A 20428-nucleotide genomic window follows, 5' to 3' on the forward strand; every position below is an offset into this window, starting at 1 on the left:
CTGGGGCTCTACAAATCCTGACTTTTTTCCTGCCCCAGGCAACTTTAAAAGCTTTGCTCATTTAGTGTCAAAATATTTACATACTTTGACCTAAATTACTGTATATCAGATCTGTTCTTAGAGATGTGAATCAAAATAAAGATAGGGTTCCATGCTCAAGATGTATATTGTATCATTTAGAATATCTGAACATGATATAAAGAAATTAATATGGAATAGTTATAAATCCCATTATTTAAGTTATGCACATTAATTATAGTAAATTTGAAAACCACAGCACAAGAAAAAAATTAAAGATCACTCGTAATCCTACCACCACTTTTTTTTTTTGAGACAGAGTCTCGCTTTGTTGCCCGGGCTAGAGTGAGTGTCGTGGCGTCAGCCTAGCTCATAGCAACCTCAAACTCCTGGGCTTAAGCAATCCTTCTGCCCCTGCGAGTAGCTGGGACTACAGGCATGCGCCACCATGCCTGGCTAATTTTTTCTATATATATTTTTAGTTGGCCAGATAATTTCTTTCTATTTTTAGTAGAGATGGGGTCTCACTTTTGCTCAGGCTGCCTACCACCACTTTTAACATTCTGGTATATTTCCTTTTGATTTTATACATATTCATACCCCTATATACATACACATTTTTTGTAAAATTGGAATAATACTATTTTATAAGCCCTTTAAATGCATAATATGTCACAGTTATACCCCTCATCATTAAATATTATTCTGCCCCTTTTTAAAAATTATTGCATGGCATTCCATTATCAAATTGCACCATAATTAAACCAGGCCAAATTCTTGGAAGTATAATTTCTGGGTCAGACAATATAAATGTATTTAAGACTTTGTATTTATTATGCCAAAATGCCCTCAAGAAAGTTATACAAACTTAAATTTTATGAGACTCTTTTAATAACATGGGAAAATGTTTGTTATGTATTAGAAAAATGCAGGATAAAAACTCTGTAAATATAATATGATTTTAACCACGTAAGGAACATATAGGAGACGAAACTTGCTGAAGGGATGGGAATGTTCTGTGTTAATTGGAGTGGTGGTGGTTACGTGGCCACTTTTATCAAAAGTCATTGAATTCTACATTTAAGATTTGTGCATTTCACTGCATGTAAGTTTTACCTTAATTTTAAAGAAAGTATAAAACAGGAATATCTTATCTCTTTAACCCTTTTGATTGGCTAAATATTCTTTGTAAGGATAAACAAAAATTTGTGGGAGAGAAAATAGGGAATAAACCAAAATGTTAGTGTCTTCTCTGATTTGTGGAACTCTGAATAATGTTTTCTACAGTTTTCACATCTTCTACAATGTGTGTGTTAGTGTATATGTGTGGATTTTTGGTTTTATGAAAGCAACACAAGCTGGGTGCAGTGGCTCACGCCTGCAGTCCTCACACTTTTGGAGGTCAAGGCAGGAGAATTGCTTGAGGCCAGGAGTTTGAGACCAGCCTGAGCAAGAGTGAGACCCCATCTCTACAAAAAAAATAGAAAAATAAGCCAGGTGTGGTGGCTTGTGGCTATGGTCCCAGCTACTTGGGAGGCTGAGGCAGAAGGATCACTTGAACCCCAGAGTTTGAGGTTGCAGTGAGCTATGATGATGCCCCTGCACTCTAGCCCAGGTGACAGAGTGAGACCCTGTCGCAAAAAAAGACAAAAATGCGTAACCCAAAAGGGTATTTACCTGTAAAATATGATGATGATGATCAGTTCATAATAATACTATGTTACCTTCATTAGAATTTGGAAAAAAGATGAAATTTTATTTTAAGAGTTAAAAGGGGAAGGCCGGGCGCGGTGGCTCACGCCTGTAATCCTAGCACTCTGGGAGGCCGAGGTGGGCGGATCGTTTGAGCTCAGGAGTTCGAGACCAGCCTGAGCAAGAGCGAGACCCCATCTCTACTAAAAATAGAAAGAAATTATATGGACAGCTAAAAATATATATAGAAAAAAATTAGCCGGGCATGGTGGCGCATGCCTGTAGTCCCAGCTACTCGGGAGGCTGAGACAGGAGGATTGCTTGAGCTCAGGAGTCTGAGGTTGCTGTGAGCTAGGCTGATGCCACGGCACTCACTCTAGCCTGGGCAACAGAGTGAGACTCTGTCTCAAAAAAAAAAAAAAAAAAAAAAAAGAGTTAAAAGGGGAGAGGAAAGCTTGCTATTTCTTTTCTGACAATTTAAACCGAGAAAAGAGGCAGCCCATTCAGGTTCTGCCATGCTCTGCTTTTGGGATCCCTTATGGTAGTGTGAAATAGTCATTTGCCAAGATTAGCAACATTTTTATTCTCCTCCGCCCAAACCCAAAATTTCAATATAAGAAAACACAGAACTTTGTGAGATTGCTGTTTTCCTTTTATGCTTTTGATCTGTTCACAGAGAAGAAAGAAACCAGACCCAGGTCCTGAGACAACAGCAAGATGAGGCCTACCTGGCCTCTCTCAGGGCTGACCAGGAGAAAGAAAGAAAGAAACGGGAGGAGCGGGAGCGTAAACGGCGGAAGGAGGAGGAGGTGCAACAGCAAAAGCTAGCAGAGGAGAGACGGCGGCGGGTAACGAACCTGTGTCATGGCTCCCAGACTGCTGAGACTTTGTCATCTTGGTCTTAATAAGTGTGAAAGGAAAAAACTAAATGTTGGGATTGTGGGTGATTTAAATTTTCCTTACTATTTAAATAGTCATTCTTAGTGTTAGCCAATATGGCATTTTACTTATGATCTTGTTTGATTATGTTTGACTATGTATTGCCACTTCTAATCTAACTGGTGTCTTTTAGCCATCCCCACCCCCCACCCCCCCACCTAGTGTACTGCAACAGGCAGTCCTACTTCCCCAGCCTCCCAAGTAGCTGGGACTATAGGCATATGCCATCACACCCAGCTCCCATTCTCTTTTTCCTCAGATAAATACCTAAACATAGTCAATAAATAATACATAAGATGCAATAGTATTTTGAATTAGGTTGTTTCTGACTTTTACCAAGAGGTTTTTGTTATACATTTAGTCATTAATTTTAATTTTTCTTCTGACTATACCATAAACCTACATGGTCATTGTATTTCTTGTTTCCCTATCTGTGCCATAGCCTCACCTTTGTTTTGTGTCTCTACAGAATTTACAGGAGGAAAAGGAAAGAAAGTTGGAGTGCCTGCCCCCTGAGCCTTCCCCTGATGACCCTGAAAGTGTCAAGATCATTTTCAAATTACCCAATGATTCTCGAGTAGAGAGACGATTCCACTTTTCACAGTCTCTAACAGTAAGGACCACCTAAGTTGTGTGAAGTGTATGTAGCATCTGGGCTGTAGATTTGGAAGCTTTTATGGACTTTTGAGAGTGTTGTTGGTGTATCTGCTGCTCTGATGAGCAGAGGAGGAACAGAAGGAGACAGAGAGATGGGTTTGACATCAGTGGCTACCAGGAAGAGTACAGTGAACTGTCTGTAGGCTCCTTGGGTTCCAGCTTCCAATTCAAAGCAGTTTTTAAGGTTTTTTAATCATAATGTTTGAGCTCTGCTAACAAAAAAAGTACCTTACAAAAAAGTCCCACAAAAGATTTCTGTGTTTGAGGGTGGGAGGCTCTCTTCCATGCTCTCTTCTTACCTTGGCTTCGGAATCCCACCAGAACTCCTGCTCTATAGAGAAAGTTCTATCTCCTGTAACCCAGAAGCACTGGAATTACACATCTGAATATAAGTGCATTTGCAGTTGGGATGCAGTTGTCTCTCCCTTCCTACCCACTTACCCCATAAGAAAAAGCCCCACTTTTTTTTTTTCCTAAGAGACAGGGTCTTGCTACATTGCCCAGGCTGGTCTCGAACTCTTAGCTTCACACAGTTCTCCCACCCCGGCCTCCCAAGTACCTGGGATTACAGGTGTAAGCCACCACACTCAGCTTTCTGAGGCTACCTTGTATGTTTGATATCTATAAAATAAAATACTCAGCATTGTGCCTGGCTTGTAGTAAACACTCAAATGCTAATTATTATCTTTGGTATTTATAACCAAAAGAAAGTTTCTGCTTATATTGAGAGTTGGTATGTTGCCTTTCCAAATTTACAGCTATATTAGATTCTGCCATTTCCCTTATCACTTGAAATAATCAAGAGTAAACTTGATTATAGAAATGAGGATGCACTGTAGTCAAGTGAGGCTGGGTAGCACATTCATTGCTTCTCCTTGTTTAACTGGAGAACATTGGGCAAGTTACAGAATCTTTTATAGGGCCTGAGACTTCCTATTTGTAAAACAGAAATATACTCTGCCCTCTAATAACTTTAAACTAGAGATATGTCATGCACTGAGCAAGACACTGGAGGGATTCTACAGATGAGTGAGACGTGGTTCTGGAATTCATGGTGCTTCCTGGCCAGTGGGGAATGTAAGACTCAAAGAACTAATAAAGAATAAAAGTATGAGGCATCCTGGTAAGAGAGAAGCAAATAGCTTCCTTGTTTTATTTCTCTTTCATTTATACATTTATTTATATTGGGGGAAGTACACATGTCTCCAACTTTGGATTTTTTTTTTTATTTTTTTCTGAGATAGTCTTGCTCTGTTGCCTGGGCTAAAGTGCTGTGGCATCAGCCTAGCTCACAGCAACCTCAAACTCTTGGGCTCAAACAATCCTCCTGTCTCAGCCTTCCAAGTAGCTGGGACTACAGGCATGCACCACCATGCCCGGCTAATTTTTTCTGTTTTTAGTAGAGAGGGGGTCTCACTGTTGCTCAGGCTGGTCTTGAACTTCTAAGCTCAAGCAATCCTCCTGCCTCGGCTTCCCAGAGTGGTAGGATTACAGGCATGAGCCACTGTGTCCAGCCACTAACTTTGGATTTTTTTAATTGGCTAATATGAATGTGCCTCATACAGTAGGTGGTTAGGTGGTTAGTAAATTAAATTCCCTTCCCCTGGGTTTCCCAACTATGGATTTTGCATATGGATTTTAGCTTACATGTTCACTAGCAATTGTGCTGTTGTACAGCTGAGCTCTATGGAACTTCTTGAAGTTTCTACTCCCACTACTCTGATAGATAAAACTGTATGTGAAAAACCTAACCAAAGTTTCCTGAGAGTTTTGAAGGAAAAAATGTGTTAGAAATTGTGGAACACAATAGGCCTGTGCTGAATGATGGGTACACAGGGGCATAAAGAGACATACAGGACATTGGAAACAGAAGTGGGGAAGATAGGAAAGGGGTGAGGGATTAAAAGCTTACCTATCGGGTACAGTGAACACTATCCAGGTTATGGGCACACTGAAAGCCCTGACTTCAGCATTGTACAGTGTGTCCATTAACAAAAACATTTATGCCCCCTTGATATTTTCAAATACAAAAAAAAAATAGGCCTGTGGCCACAGGAACCAACCATTCATTAACTATTTAGTCTTTGAAGACTTTTAAATAGATTCTTCGCTAAAAGCTGTTTTCTTAAAAAAAGATCACCATGACCACATGAGACTGAGAGAAATGCTTGGCCATAATTGAGGCTTAGAGTTGGGAAAGAAGTGTAAAGGAGAAGTACACTGGTGGTGCTGGCCTGGAATTTAACACTCGCAGAGAAAATTACATAGAACCAAATCGTGATTGAGTGTTTTGTAGGACTCTTACAGACCTGTGTCATCCTACTGTGAACTTGTCCCTTCATAAGTAATCTCAAGGAGTGACATTTGCAGATGATGCTCAGCTCTTGAGTTAAATGCTAAGATAAAAAAGGATAAACTACAGAAAAATCTCCAGGTCCCATGAGTGGGCAGAAAAGTGGCAGCTGGCTTTCTTTAATATGAATGAGAAATGCAAATTATACTCAGCCTGGAACTAATTTTTCTGTCCATTACAAACTAAAAGGGACGTCTGGTGGTGTCAGCCCTTTGTCATTGGTAAACAAAAAAATGCAGTTTTGTACCAGTGTTTGGAATTCTCAAGCAATGATTGAAAAAGAAAGTTATTATTTCAGTCTTATATAAAACCTTTGTTGATTGCCTACCAAGAATACTTGGTGCAGATCTAACTGAAGCACCCCAAGAAAAGAAGGAGAGTGAGCATTAACGGAAATTGCAAGAGGGTCAGAGAAGGGAACTGAAAATGACTGAGGTTGATAGACTAAAATGTGAGAGGTTTATAAAATCATGAATGGATTAGATAAGAGGAACATGGATTTACTCCTTAAATTCTGGAATTGTAGTCCCTTAAAAATCCCTGAGGAGGTAAATTTAAGACAAATAAAGGAAGGACTACTTCACACAGAGAAGAATAAACCCAGAGAATGCATCATTCTGACAGGTATAATTGAAAGAAAATAGAAGTAGATTCCTCCAAAAAATGAAGGATAACTTGAATGGTGTTTTTCTTATCTTTGAGGTTGACCTGAAAAAGATTAGCTGAGTCTTTGTTAGAAGTAGCATGCTAGATGGAGAGGGCAGGGCATGCCTATTCCTAATGTGTAGTATGAAGAGACAGGGAGAGACAACAGTGGCCTGTACACAGGCATTTCTCTCACAGTTTACGTTTCAGCAGTGTGAAATTCTCCTGGTGTTGCCTCCTTCTCACTAAGGATTTACCTGTGCCTTGTCAGAGCCAGAGTAGGGTAGGAAGGGCATTCCCATACACGGGGAGTCCATGTAAGGCTGTCAGATCTTGATCAGGTTAAAGAGTATGTCCACACATGGGGGCATATGCAGGGACACCAGCCCAGCTGGTCCAGGGTGGAGGTGGCAAAGCCAGAACAGCGTAAGGAGGGTATACATAGGAAGTCCCAGGTTTATGGGCAGGGTGTGGCGGGAGGGTGAAGTCATGATTTTTATATATTTTTTATACGTACACATAGGTGCAGGGACGTACACACACACACACATATTCTCTAACCCTATCCATAAAAAGTGCCTAGAAGCAGCAACTCCCCAGTAGCAATAAGCACACCTAGCACCTAGAGCTTGACTTTTAAATACCATTGTCTATTAAAAAGAACCAGGGCTCCTTGAAGAAATGGATGATTCTAGGGCTGGGGCAGGGAAAATAAAAGATCAGCCTGGAACAGCTTATTCCAGGAAGCAAGGAATTGTTCAGAGAATGATGAGGACATGTCAGAAAGACACAGAAGTGAGTTATTCAGGCTGACTCCATCTGGAATAATTTGAATATTAAAATAAATTATAAACTGTTGAATAAAGCAAAAAATCATGAATCTACATTGATATAAATAAATCAGTTGAAAGATTGAGGAACGGAATATCTCTAGAGTTTCAAAGTATCTCCCCACAAAATACTGATGAATCATAAAGAGAAAAAGAATGACTTGCAGTGGAGAAGCCTAGCAGACACCACTGTGATTGAGCGATCAAAGTGACCCTAGGTAATGGGACAAATTGTAGTTGCACTCCACTTGGATGCGATGCATTGAGTAAAAGGCAGCATATTTCTGTAATATTTGTGAGTAAACATCAGACAAATTGAGGGACATTCTACAAAGTAACTGACCAATAACTTTAAAAATGTCAAGGTCATGAAAGTCAAGGAAAGACTGAGGAATTGATTTAAAACTGGATCCTTTTGCTATAAAAGACAACTGGTAAAACTTGAATGAGGCTTAAAGTATAATGTACTATATATTATGGTAATAACGTGTCAGTTAAATTTCCTAAATTTTTTTATTTGCTTTGTTTTTTGCTTTTGTTTTTGAGATGAGGGTCTTGCTACATTGTCCAGGGTGGACTCGAACTCCTGGGTTCAAAAGGTCCTCCTGCCTGAGCCTCCCAAGTAGCTGGGATTACAGGCACACACCATCCGGTCATCAAATTTCCTGATTTTAGTGCTGAGTTGTGGTTATATAGAAGATTGTCCTGTTTATAAGACATATGCCCTCAAGTATTCTGGGGTGATGGGACATCAGGTTGGCAACTCACTCTCAACTGGTCAAAGAAAAAAATTCTGTGTCTTATACTTCCATCTTTTCTGTAACTTTGTAATTATTTCTAAGTAAAAATTTTTCAGCATTAAATCAGACAAGTTGTCAAAGAAGATACAGATGAATCAGTTTAGAATAGTACTAGCTTGGGCTTGTGTAATTTCTTTTAAAAGGGTTTCCCCACGTTTGCCCTGGAAAATGGAAAGAACTCGAAGTAGAATTCCGATGTAGTATAGTTATTTCGTATCTCAGAGTCATCCTAGGGTGATTTGGGGGACATTTGACTTTATGGTCATGTGTGTGTCTCTCTTTTTCTCACTGCCCTTCTTTTTTCATGTGACTTCTGCAGGTAATCCACGACTTCTTATTCTCCCTGAAGGAAAGCCCTGAAAAGTTTCAGATTGAAGCCAATTTTCCCAGGCGGGTGCTGCCCTGTGTCCCTTCAGAGGAGTGGCCCAGTCCCCCTACACTGCAGGAAGCTGGACTCAGCCACACAGAAGTTCTCTTTGTTCAGGACCTAACAGATGAATGACACTTTTTCTTTCTCTCCATTCCTACCCCGATCCCTAAAAGAAATGGAAAAAACAGAAAACAAACAACAAAAAAAGAGAGAGAGAAATTCATATTATTATTATTATACAATATTTTTTTTAAAAAGACTGCTGCATCCTAAGGAAGGATCAGAAACCATGCTGCCTGCAAGAGTCAGAACTTGTGTGTGTGTGTGTGTGTGTGCGTGTGTGTGCGCATGTGCGCGCGCAAAGTTAGCAGTGACCATCCCCCTCAACAAGCCCACCCTTCCCTACGGCCTCTGCACATGCACCTTCCAGCAAGCAGAGACTCTTCATCTTCAACCCATCCATTGTCCCAGCTGCGGATGGGGACATTCCCATTAGTTCTCATTCATTCTTGCTTTTATGGAAAATAAAAGTGAAAAACCTCCAACCAGCTACTTACTGCAGCATCTCCTAAGGACTTGCTTCTCCCACCTCAGGAGAAGAGAGGAAGAGAAAGCACAGAACAGAGATGTTCCTTGAACTGCCCACAATTTACAAATAACTTTCTGTTGCTTTGTAATGACCAAAGGAATGAGGCTGACATAGGTGTATTTTTTTTTTTTTTTCATTAATTTAACTGATAAAGAGCCAATTCTTAAACCCACAAGTTCATTCCCTGGGCTCCTTAGCCCATAGTAGTGTAATAAAGGTGCCCCGGGCTGGTTTGTGCTTATTTCTGCCATTGTCCCTCTCATGTTCCCAGAGAGGTCATTCTTTTTGGTCCAACTCTTACTGTCCTTTCTTGCCATCTATGTACCCCACTTGAAGCAGTGGGAGGAAATCTGGATTTATAGCCCCACAAAGGCCCGTGTACGTACAGATACACCCAAGTATGTGGTGTGAACTCACCTTTACACACAAGTGCAGCCTTTTCTTGAAATCTGTACCAGGTGGTTGTTACGGGGTGTGAACCAAAGGATAGCAGCTCTTCATTCCTCTTCTCACGTGTGCATACTGTTCCTCCTAGCCCCAAGCTTTCCTGAATTGCCAAGCTTGGTGCCTTTCCAAAGGACTAGCAGGGCCTGTGGTGGAGCCAGCAGAGCCACATGAGAGTGCCCTGCCTGTCTTGGTGGGTGTGTGTTTTAAAGATAGAAGGAACCAGAAGCCTGAAGGAAGCCAAGACAGGACTCCCAGCCTGTAAACTGTTGGAGGCACGTTTCAGTTTCTGATGTAGCCACCTTCTGGAGGCAGTTTTTATCCTCTCCCTCTATTACTATGTTGAAGTAACAGGGGTTTTTTTAAACCTCTGGATGTCTCGTCTGTGGTTGAGTTTATGGTAATGGGTACATGGGTCAGGCCATGTATTAACAGATGCCAGTGTGTGTTGACAAGCATTCCAAAGCTTTCTATAGCTGGACTGGTGCCGGCTCGTCGTAACACCACAACCCACTGAAGTTACTGTAGTTCCTAGCGTGCAGTGAGGGCAGGGGCTTCAGATAAAGCGTAACTTGCTAGATTTGTAGTCTCCAAAGGCTTTGTCTTGTGCTTAACTAAAACCTAAGGACCAGTCTTTGAGGTAGCAGTAATATGGTTACTGTTCTCTGCAGCCCTGTTGTTGGAGTAAACATCATGGGGCAGGGTGAGGCACCTTCAGATATCGCCTGAAGAGTCTGAAAATTTCCCGGTGGCCTTGGCACAGGTGACTAGAACACCGTCTCTGGGAAAATATAATTCTGTCCCTGACTGCCTATTGTCCTTCCACTTTGTTTTCTGCTGTCCCAAGTCCAGATGAGTGGGAAATTGCCATTTGACTGTTGTCATGAAATGGATCTGGGGTGAACGCCAGGATAAACCGTGTTCTGCGTTGAACCTTATGGGCAATCTGCTTCCCTCTGACAACCATGCATAGAGGACTTTTACCGCTTAACTCGGAGCCTCCCTCCCTGTCTGGAATGCACAGCTGCTTCCCTGGTGGCACACAGGAGGCTACTGGGGGCCTTTGCTGGGCTGGGTGTACTGCATAAGTATCCTGCCCACACCTCTTTGAGGAAATTGTGATTTTTTTTCCTCCATAATTCAATCTCATCTTACTCTACACTGTGCACTTTATGCCTCTTGACTTTTGATAACTTGCTCAGTAAAGGAGGTCAGATGCCAGAGTATTAAAAAAGGTCTCTAATCGTTTTGTCAATACGACTCTTGCAACAGCCTACCCATTTCCTGTAGGTTCAAGAGGCTTCACACGCAGCACATTGCCCTTCCCATTCCCTTTTGGACCAGTTCTGCTCTTAGACCCTGTACCTGTCTCTCTGCTGACCCTAGTGCTGCTGACTTGGTGCCATTTCCTTTCCTCAGTGAAATATGGGCTGCACATTTGTCACTTAATGCCAGTACAATCTCTATGTTACTCCCAAAGACCTCTGGGAGATTGATGGGACCTGTAAGGGAGAAAACACTGAGAAGCTGGTGATCTGCAGGCATTTGCTCTTGTTTCCAAATCACCTCTGGGATATTTCAGCTGTTGTTTCCAAATGCCAAGTCACCAACTAAATAAAAACACTTGTTTCAAATTTTGTTCTGTACTCCCAAGACTGAAGTTGTAGATTCAGCTGCGTAACCATGGGAAATGACCAAGCAAAGACACCGGTTTGGAGTCAGTTGAATTTTTGCAGCCTCAGTGGGCCATTCTGGTCTTTTCTCCCACTTCTGCAGAATTTCCTGCAGCAAACATTTCTTTCTCCTTGCTTGCCTCTACCATGATAAGAGATAGCCAGAGGAGAATACCTATCTGTTTAAAAACTAAAACGAACCTATAATCTTCAAATGAGCAGTTATTATGGAAATTGCTAATGGTGCCAAGGCCAAGGAAAGAGTTTCAGAAAATGACTGTGAGAAGGAGTGATAACCCCCAGAATGCAGAATCAGGGGAGTATTATCATCTGGTGCCTGAACAAGGAGCTCCCCTTTACAACTGGTGTTTTTAGGACTTGCAAGCAACACAGCAACGGGAAATCCATCCATTAAGGATGCAGCGCCCCAACTTGCACTGCACCTGAGTGGTTATGCGATAACTTACTGCAGAAATCTAGTGTACTTTACATTTTTTTCATAAAAGTTTACATTGTATTGTAGGTTAACATTAAATGTTTTATAACAAAAATTTTGTAAAAAGCTGTGGGTCTTTCTCTCTAGGAGAGATGTGGTAGATATTTTTCTATGTATGAAGGAAAGGTTGAAAAATGCTGGAGGAGGGAGCAGGGAATTTTGCAGTGCTGAGAAGCAAGGAGTTAAAATAGTTCTTCTATCTTGTATTCCTTTGAAAATTAGCAACTTAGGCAGTATGATGTGGTAGAGCAGACAGATCTGGGTTCAAAACTGGGCTTTGTCATTTTTCAGCTTTGTGACCTTGGGCAAGTTCTTTAGCTTCCATGAACTTTAGCTTCCCCACCTGTAAATAAAGATAAAGCCATCTGCCTCAGGATAGGTTTGTGGATTAAATCAAATAAATGTATATGAAGCTCCTGGCACATAGTAGATGTCGTTAAGTATTTGTTCCTTCTCCATGGGAGTATATTTTGAAGGAATATTTTCCTGCAGTAATTTCAGTTTCTTAAGGAATTTTTCATTTCTCCTGTTAGAACAGACCTATGTACTTGCAAAGGAGTGGCTAGAGTAGAGTCACTTCTAATCTAATAGATTTTGGTCCATTGGACTTCCCCTCCTAGGGTAGTTTTGCTCAAGTTTTCATTTCTGAGAGGAAATTTAAGTCTCAGTTCTCTGCCTTTCTCTTCTCCACTGTCCTTGTGCAAATAACTCATTTTTGAGTACATACTCTTGTCACCTTCAGAGTCTGCCCTGTTTGTCCACGGAAGTAGGGCATTCATATATATATATATATTTTTTTTTTTTTTTTTTGAAATGTACATGTTAAGTGTAAGTCAGAACATCTGCTCAGTCTAGTAAGTCTGCAAGAGGAGTTTATTCACCTAAGAAGCCACTAAAAATGAGTATGTCGTAATTGATTCTGAAGCTTATGTATAAAAATTTTGTGATTAACAATCAAGGAAAATTCAACTCTGATGCCAGATACACCTGGTTTTAAATCCTGGCTGTGGCCATGATTTTGGCCAAGTGACCTCAACTCTCTAGGCCTAAGTTTTATTATCTGTAAAATAGGGTGATTGTAGCATTGCTGTGAAAATTAAATGAATTGCTATTGCATAGCGCCTGGCACATACACACTGTAGGTGTTTGGAATACCTCCTATTCCTGGTTGGTTTTTTTATTTGTTTTTGTTTTTAAGAGGCAGAGTCTTGCTTTGTCGCCCGGGCTAGAGTGCAGTGGCAGGATTATTGCTCACTGCTGCCTCGAACTCTTAGGCTCAAGCAATCCTTCTGAGTAGTTGGGACTACAGGCACACAGCAATTTTATTTTTTGTGGAGACAGGGTCTTGCAGTGTTGCTCAGGTTGGTCTCAAACTCTTGGCCTCAAGTGATCCTCCTACCTCAGCTTCTCAAAGTTCTGGGATTATAGGCGTGAGCCACCACACTGGGCCTCTTCAAAACAGTTTGCAGTTTACTCACTACTGAAGGTTTACCCTAGGTGTGGGTAAGGGAAGAGTAGAAAAAGAGGGGATGAAGTTTAGGCTTTACTTACTGGCAGACAGTGCCTGGCACTCTTCTTGACACTCTGTCTGGCGTTGCGATTGGAATTCCATGCGCACTTTTACTCTGGTGCAGCCTCTAGCTCCCCAAGTCCCTCTTGCCCGTGCGCTCAGCCACCACATGTGCTGAGCCTCTCCTAGCCCTCCTCCCTTTGCCTTCTGTCCCTCTTGCTAACTCTCCAAATGACACCCCAAAACTCCCAGGGTTCTTCCCCTTTAGTTGAAACCTGATTTTCCCTTGAAGACGCCACTTCAAGAAACCCTCAAGCAAAGGCCGCTCATTTTCCCAGGAATCTTGGCACATGGAAGCAGGATCTGTATTTCTGTTCTACCACTTTGACGCATGGTCCTGAAGGAGAGCGCTGAAGCACATGCCATCTGCTTGGATGACTTTATCCTCTTATGGTTGCTGCTAGCCATTCTCCAGGAGTTGGCAGCTAGCAACCTAGATGACCTCCACACCTACATATGTAGATTCCCTGAAATTCTGGTTCTGCTGTTCCCGATTTAAGTTGTATAGCAGCTGAGTGGTGAAAAGAGACCTAAGAGTCAAATCTAGATTTGGAATTGTTCTTGCTATGATCTAGGGCAAGTTACAGACCTCATCTGTAAATGTTATAGTAGCACATCCTGGTAAAGTTGAGGTGCTGTTTAAATGAGCCGATTGTGAAGAGCCTGGCAGTCGGCATCACAATGCTGAGTAAGTATTAGCTTTCTTCCCTGCTATCCCTCTGCCGTGCTTCACCCTCAAGACCTCAGCACCAATCCCTCTGAGCACAGACTCTCTCCAGCGCCACTGTCCTGCTCTGCCCTCCTCAAAGCTTTTGTGTCTCCAGTTGTCTGAATTTTACTAGAACCTTGTTGGCTTCATTCCCCTCTCCGTTACATGCCCATACCAATTGTTGCAATTCCCGAAGCAAACTCAACCACTTGATTTCTTTCCCCTGCGCTTTAAACTGCGGGATCCCAGCATATATCAGAGCAAACTGAGGGGCCCTGGATGTTGGTGCCCATTCTTTAAACCCAGCTCTAGGAAACTTCTGTGCCTTTTTGCTGCACAGGGACTGCCCCAGCGTGTCTACCTTTCTCGAGCCCAAGCCTACCTGCATCCCCGCTCTAGGCCCGTTGTTACAACCACCACCTCCTGAGAAAAACTGAGGTCTTGTCACAGAACTTCATCTTCCTTTTTCACCTCAAAATTGTTTTGTGATACCACCTGCTTCCTCTTTCCCTTCTGTCTTTTGGGTGTATTTTTTTAAAGAGATGTATTTTACATACAGTAAAATGTCCAAATCTTAAATCCACTGATGGGTAAAATTTTAACTATATATACACTAAGATCAAATAAAGGCAATGAGATGTTAGAGGAAGAGGCTGAAGATAGGCAGAGAAAGATGTCACCGGGGCTGTGGTCTTGGAGGAAGGAATGGGAAGTTGGTGCGTTTGTAGGTTCCAAGGCAGAAGTTGAGGGTGTCCCCTTCTGACAGCTTCTGTCCTCTCTCTCAGGCTAGGGGAAGCAATAGGGTCAGAGATCTAAGAAGCATGGGGAAGATTTGAAATAGCTGCTTTGGAGATTAAGAGATTGGGAAGACTGGAATGCTTTCTGGGCAACACTGAGGACCCAGGTGAGACATACCATGAGTGTGTAGGGGAGCAGTCACAAAAAGGTAGGCAGCTGTCACCACTCTACCTTCCTCCCAGCTGCCAGTTTCTTTCTGAAAGCAGGTTACGTGCAGCATTCAGAAACTATTAGCGCCCCCTTTGTCCAAGAGCAAAGTCCAGCTCCCCAGCCAGAGGTCAGGGGCCTCAGCACCGGAGCCCTTGCCAAGCTTCACAGCTTCGTTTTTCTCTGTTCCTTCACGTGGTCGCGTTAATCTGCCCCATGAGTCTCCTGATTGTTCCCTAGACACACCATGCACTTTCCTGCCTAAAACTGTACTGATATTCAAGAGAAGTGGTTTAAATGTCTTTTCTCAAATTCCTCTGGTTATCAGCAAGGCAGGTAGGTGCCAGACCATGTGACTCTGGTCTTCCCAGAATCACATAGATTCTGCTTGAACCCAGGTACTGGCAAGGAGGGTAGGTGTAAATCCTAAGTGGCTGTTACGCCAGTTCAGACACAAACTGCACACACCTGGATGTCCTCTCACCCAACTGTTACATTCTGGTGCCCGTATTAGAGGGGTTTTGTTACAAGCATCAAATCAGAATCCCACTCTAGCTAATTTAAGGAAAAAAAATGGATGTATTGGGAGACTATGGGGTAGGTCCCCAGAATTGAAAGCCAGACTCAGAAAGAATGAGCTGAGCCCAGCTATGGGGAGGCCTTGCCAGCTGTGGAGGACAGTGTCATCAGAGCCTACCTTTGGGACGGAACATGATCAACAGGCAGACGGGCTTCTGTGCTCAGTTGTACTCTAATACAATGAGGCAGAGCCTTGTAGAAAATTGGAGAAAAGCATAAAGAAAAGACCATTATTCCCACCATCCAAAATGAATAACACTAATATTTTGGCATATGCTTCCAGCTTTTTTCTGTGGATACACTTTGGTTAAAATCGCAAATATGTCTATTCATACACTAAAATACATCCATGCTCAGTAGATGTGGCTAACATCTGGCTGAACTACACTCTAGTGCTGGCCCCTCGGGGGGACCTGCCCACCCGGGGCACTGCCCAGCTGTGAGTCCGCTGCTGTTCCGAGGGCCTTCCCAGGAGGCGGCGCCTCTCTCTGTGAGCCTCCACCCAAGGCAGAAACTGCAGCAGAGGCCTGTAGATGGGTTTGTCCCAGCTTGTCAGAACTGCAGGGGGTGAGGGCTGGAGTGTGGGGGAGGAGTGGTCATCATACAAAACATAATTGGAAGTGGGACGAATAACAGGAAATTTCACTAAGCAAAGAATGGAAAGGGCAGAGCCTGAGCAAGATCACCTGGGCCCTGGGGCCAGACACATTCTCTCCCAGCCGTTCATTCATTTGTTTGCTTATTCAATCATCTATTCAGAAAATACTGATGCCTACTGTGTCCTTGCCCTTTTGCTAGGGTCTGGGACTGTGGCAAATGTGATGGCCCTCGGTCTGGTGAGGCGGAGACGTGGGCAGCCAGCAGGATGGATCGTGGCAGGTGAGGCACACAGAGGAGAGCCTGCGCTCCGCGTGCTGTGGAAGCCCAGAGTGGACGGTGGCTGGCTCTGGTTTGAGGGAGGGGTCAGGGAAACTTGCCTGAGGAGAGGACGTTTCAGCTGGGCTTTGGGATAGGAGCATGCTTACCAGAAGGAGGAGAGAAGTTAGATGATTCGAGGCAACGTAGTGTGATTCACCGGCACAGGGGTGCAGGAGGCGGGCAGACCTGGGGCTGCGTCCCAGCTCTGCTGCTGGTTTGCTCTGCAGTCTTGGGCAAGTTATCTTCCCTCTCTGAGCCTGTGTTTCCTCAGTGGGAACTAGGAGGAAGGCAATAGTAGTTTTACCGTCAAGAAAACAGAAAGGTCCCGCGAGGGATAACTTGGCAGCATGGTAGTGCAAACAACGTGCACAACACGGGGGAGAAATAGGCTTGTTGGACTCTGCGAGGCCGAGGCGGGAGGATTGTTTGAGCTCAGGAGTTCGAGACCAGCCTGAGCAAGAGCGAGACCCCACCTCTACTAAAAATAGAAAGAAATCATATGGACAGCTAAAATATATATAGAGAGAGAAAAAATTAGCCGGGCATGGTGGCACATGCCTGTAGTCCCAGCTACTCGGGAGGCTGAGGCAGGAGGATCACTTGAGCCCAGGAGTTTGAGGTTGCTGTGAGCTAGGCTGATGCCACAGCAACAAAGGGAGACTCTGTCTCAAAAAAAAAGGGGGGGGGTTGTTGGGGAAACCATGAGAATTTTGGGGGTGGCTGGAAGAGAAAAGGAAGGAGGAAGCTGACAAAAGTGAGACTAGATTGGGATACTGGTTCTTCCACTGCGTCCATCCCCTCCCAGGGGAGCTGGAGAAGACAGGGAGGGGAAGGAAAGGCAAGCATGGAAACCTCTTCCTTTGATATTCTCCATTTTCCTGTGAAATAACAAAGGAGGTTTATATTTGGGACTAGAAAAGAAAAATGAAACAGAATTGTTGCCACAGGTCCCCCAAGAACCCCTCAAGGGACAGAGGCATGGGGAAGCTGTAGGTGGTGGGTGGGGCAGGGTGAACCCGGAGTCTGGAGGAGGCAGGACAGACGGAGGAGAGGTCTCCGAGCTTCAGAGGCCAGCCAGCCCCAGGGGCCTGTCTGGTCTTTTCAGAAGTGCGTTCTCTGACTTGGAGAGTGCAGGAGTGGAGACTATAAAACTACCTGATTTTCCCATTTTCTAGCTGGGTGTGAACCCAGGCCTTTCTGAGCCTCAGTTTCTCTAATGGAAACTGAAGATAATAGCTCGACTCAGGATGCTGAGAAGCACATGAAACACCGTGGTTTATAAGGTCGCCCAGGATAGGCCTCTGCCCTCCTCTGAAACCGCCTCACTCCCCATGTTCCCACTCAAGCTCATCCTTGTCTCTGGGCTTTTGCACATTCTGTTCCCTCTCTTTGGAGTGCTCTTCTCCTGACTGGCTCCTTCTCATCATTCAGGTCTCACTAATCTCAACGTCACCTCCCCTGAGAGGCCACACCTATGTCAGGGTGCCCTATCACTATCTTTTCCTTCATGGCCCTTGTTACGATTTGAAGTCATCGTTGACTTGTATGTTTCCCTAACTCCTAGAATGCCAGCTTTCTGGAGGCAGAAACTTTGTCTCATTCATTAGGGTGTGCCTGATGCTTAGAACAGTGCCTGGCTCCGGGCAGAAGCACACAGCCAGTTTTGTTGAATGAATTTATTTGGCACAAATGACATGCCAAGCACCCCACCACTTGCCACTGAGGATCCAGTGGCTGTTAAACTGCCCTTAGAGTGTGTTTACACTCTCTGTGCCCAGAGAAGAACCGGAATGTTCTTCTTGTCAACAGGCAGAACTGAAAGGCCAAAAGTGATGAGAAAGCATCCAGTCCTGGACACCAACCTCCTTCCTCTGAGGACAACTTGTAGTGTTTACTCTTTGGAAAGATGTTGCCAACTTCTATTAAAATAAAAACACACTTTACTGCCAATTCATTCATTCACAAACATCCACATGGGTCAGGTACTGTTGTAGTTGCTGGCAGGCAGAGCTTCTTATAGAAAGGAAGTAACCAGAATGACCTCCTACCTCCTACCCCCTAACACCACCACACTTTAAAATAACAGAATTTCAGCCCAAAGACAATAGAATTTTAATCTCATTTGTAATGTTGGCTCTAACTTCTTGTATAAAATCAGAAACTTGGCATGGGCACAATCTATGGATTTCGCCAGTCTTACATGCATCCATTTGTGGTGTGTGTGGCTCTTTCGGTTTCATCGCATGTGTAGATGTGTGCACCCACACCATGGTCAAGACACAGAACATTCTGTCACCACAAAGATCTTCCTCATGCTACCTCTTCATAGGCACACCGCTCCCTGCTCCCCCATTCCTAACCCCTGGCAACCACAAATCTGTGCTCAATCTCTCTGACGTTGTCATGTCAATAATGTTATGCAAATGGAGACATATGTAACCTTTGTGATTGGCTTTTTTCACTCAGCATAATTTCCCAGCAAAACATTCAAGTTGTTGTTATGTATCAATAACTCATTTCTTTTTACTGCTGAGTATTCCATGGTCTGGGAATACCACAATTTGTTTAACCATTCACCCAGCAAAGGACATTTGGGTTGTTCCCATTTTGGGGCTATTACAAATAAAACAGCTATGAACATTTGTATATGTATATTTTTTTATTCTTTTTTTTAGAGACAGGGTCTTGCTCTGTCACTCAGGCTGGAGTTCAGTGGCACGATCACAGCTCACTGTAACCTTGAACTCCTGGGCTCAAGTGATCCTCCCACCTCAGCCTCCCGAGTAGCTGGGACTACCGGCATGCACCACCAAGCCCAGACAATTTTTAAATTTTTTGTAGAGACAGGGGTCTATGTTGTGCAGGCTGGTCTCAAACCTCTGGCCTCAAGTTACCCTCCCCCGCCTTGGGCTCCAGGATTTCAGGCACAAGCCATCCATTACACCTGGCCTCTTTTTTTTCTTTTTCCCAAAGGTACCACATCAGCAAATTGTGTACATCTTTTTGCGTGGACATGTCTTTATTTTTCTGAGATAAATGTCCAGGAGGGTATAAGTAATTGCTTAGTTTTAAAACAAACTGCCAAACTATATTCCACAGTGGCTGTACCATTTTACATTCCCACCAGCAATGAGAAATCTAGTTTCTCTACATTCTTGCCAGAATGTGATAGTCACTACTTTTTTGTTTTAGTCTTTTAATAGGTGTGTAATAATATCTCATTGTGGCTTAATTTGCCTTTCTCTACTGGCTAAAAGTGTTGGACATCTTTTTGTAAGTACATGAAATATCCTCTTTGGTAAAATGTATGTTGATCTTTTGGCTTTTGTTGCGTTTTAAGTTTTTATGTATCTGACACATGAGTTCTTTGTCAGCTATGTGGCTTACTACTTAAAAGTCTGACTGTAGATGAAGTCCAGTTATCAATTTTTTCTTTTATGGATTGTTTTTGGTGTCATATCCAAGATCTCTTCACCTAGCCCTAGGTCCTGAAGATTCTCACCCTTTTTCTTAACATTTTCTAGTTTTATGTTTTACCTTTAAATCTGTGATCCATTTTGAGTTCATTTCTGTATAAATTGTGCGATTTATTTTTTGAAAAGACTGCCCTTCACTGAATGTTCAAAGATCAGTTGGCTGGCTAGGTGCGGCGGGTCACACCTGTAATCCTGGCACTTTGGGAGGTCGAGGCAAGATGATCACTTAAGGTCAGGAGTTCAAGAGCAGCCTGAGCAAGGGCGAGACCTCATCTATACAAAAAACAGAAAAACTAGCTGGGCATGGTGGCACGAACCTGTAGTCCCAGCTACTTGGGAGGCAGAGGCAGGAAGAGCCCAGGAGTTTGAGGTTGCAGTGAGCTATGATGACACCATTGTGCTCTAGGGTGGGTGACAGAGTAAGACCTAGTCACAAAAAAAAAAAAAAAAAAAAAAAAAAAATCAATCAGTTGGCTATACTTCTGTTAGGTCTATTTCTGGGCTTTTTATTCTGTTCCATGGATCCATTTGTCATTCCCTCTGCCAATATCACATTGTCTTGACTAATGCAGCTATACAATAAATCTTTTTTTTTTTTTTGGATTTCTATTTTCTTTAATTTTAGACGCGCATGACTGTCCTAAATAAATCTTAAAATATGGCACACTTGGGTTCTTCCCACTTTATTCTTGTTTTTCAAAATTGTTGTAGCTACTCTAGTTCCT

At 43.1% G+C, this 20428-nt stretch overlaps 1 protein-coding gene across 1 annotated transcript in view; it reads left to right on the forward strand.

Moving 5' to 3' along the window:
* The window catches only part of FAF2 (Fas associated factor family member 2), a 51125-nt gene extending 39648 nt beyond the window's left edge, over window positions 1-11477 (forward strand). The window contains exons 9-11 of the mRNA XM_069476148.1: window positions 2387-2558; window positions 3119-3262; window positions 8254-11477. Of these exons, the coding sequence (XP_069332249.1) occupies window positions 2387-2558; window positions 3119-3262; window positions 8254-8436 (499 nt within the window). The 3' untranslated portion in view covers window positions 8437-11477. The remainder of the gene's footprint in view (window positions 1-2386; window positions 2559-3118; window positions 3263-8253) is intronic.
* Window positions 11478-20428: the final 8951 nt, after the last annotated feature.

Source organism: Eulemur rufifrons, chromosome 7 (genome assembly GCF_041146395.1).
Source record: "Eulemur rufifrons isolate Redbay chromosome 7, OSU_ERuf_1, whole genome shotgun sequence".
Taxonomy (NCBI): Eukaryota; Metazoa; Chordata; class Mammalia; order Primates; family Lemuridae; genus Eulemur; species Eulemur rufifrons.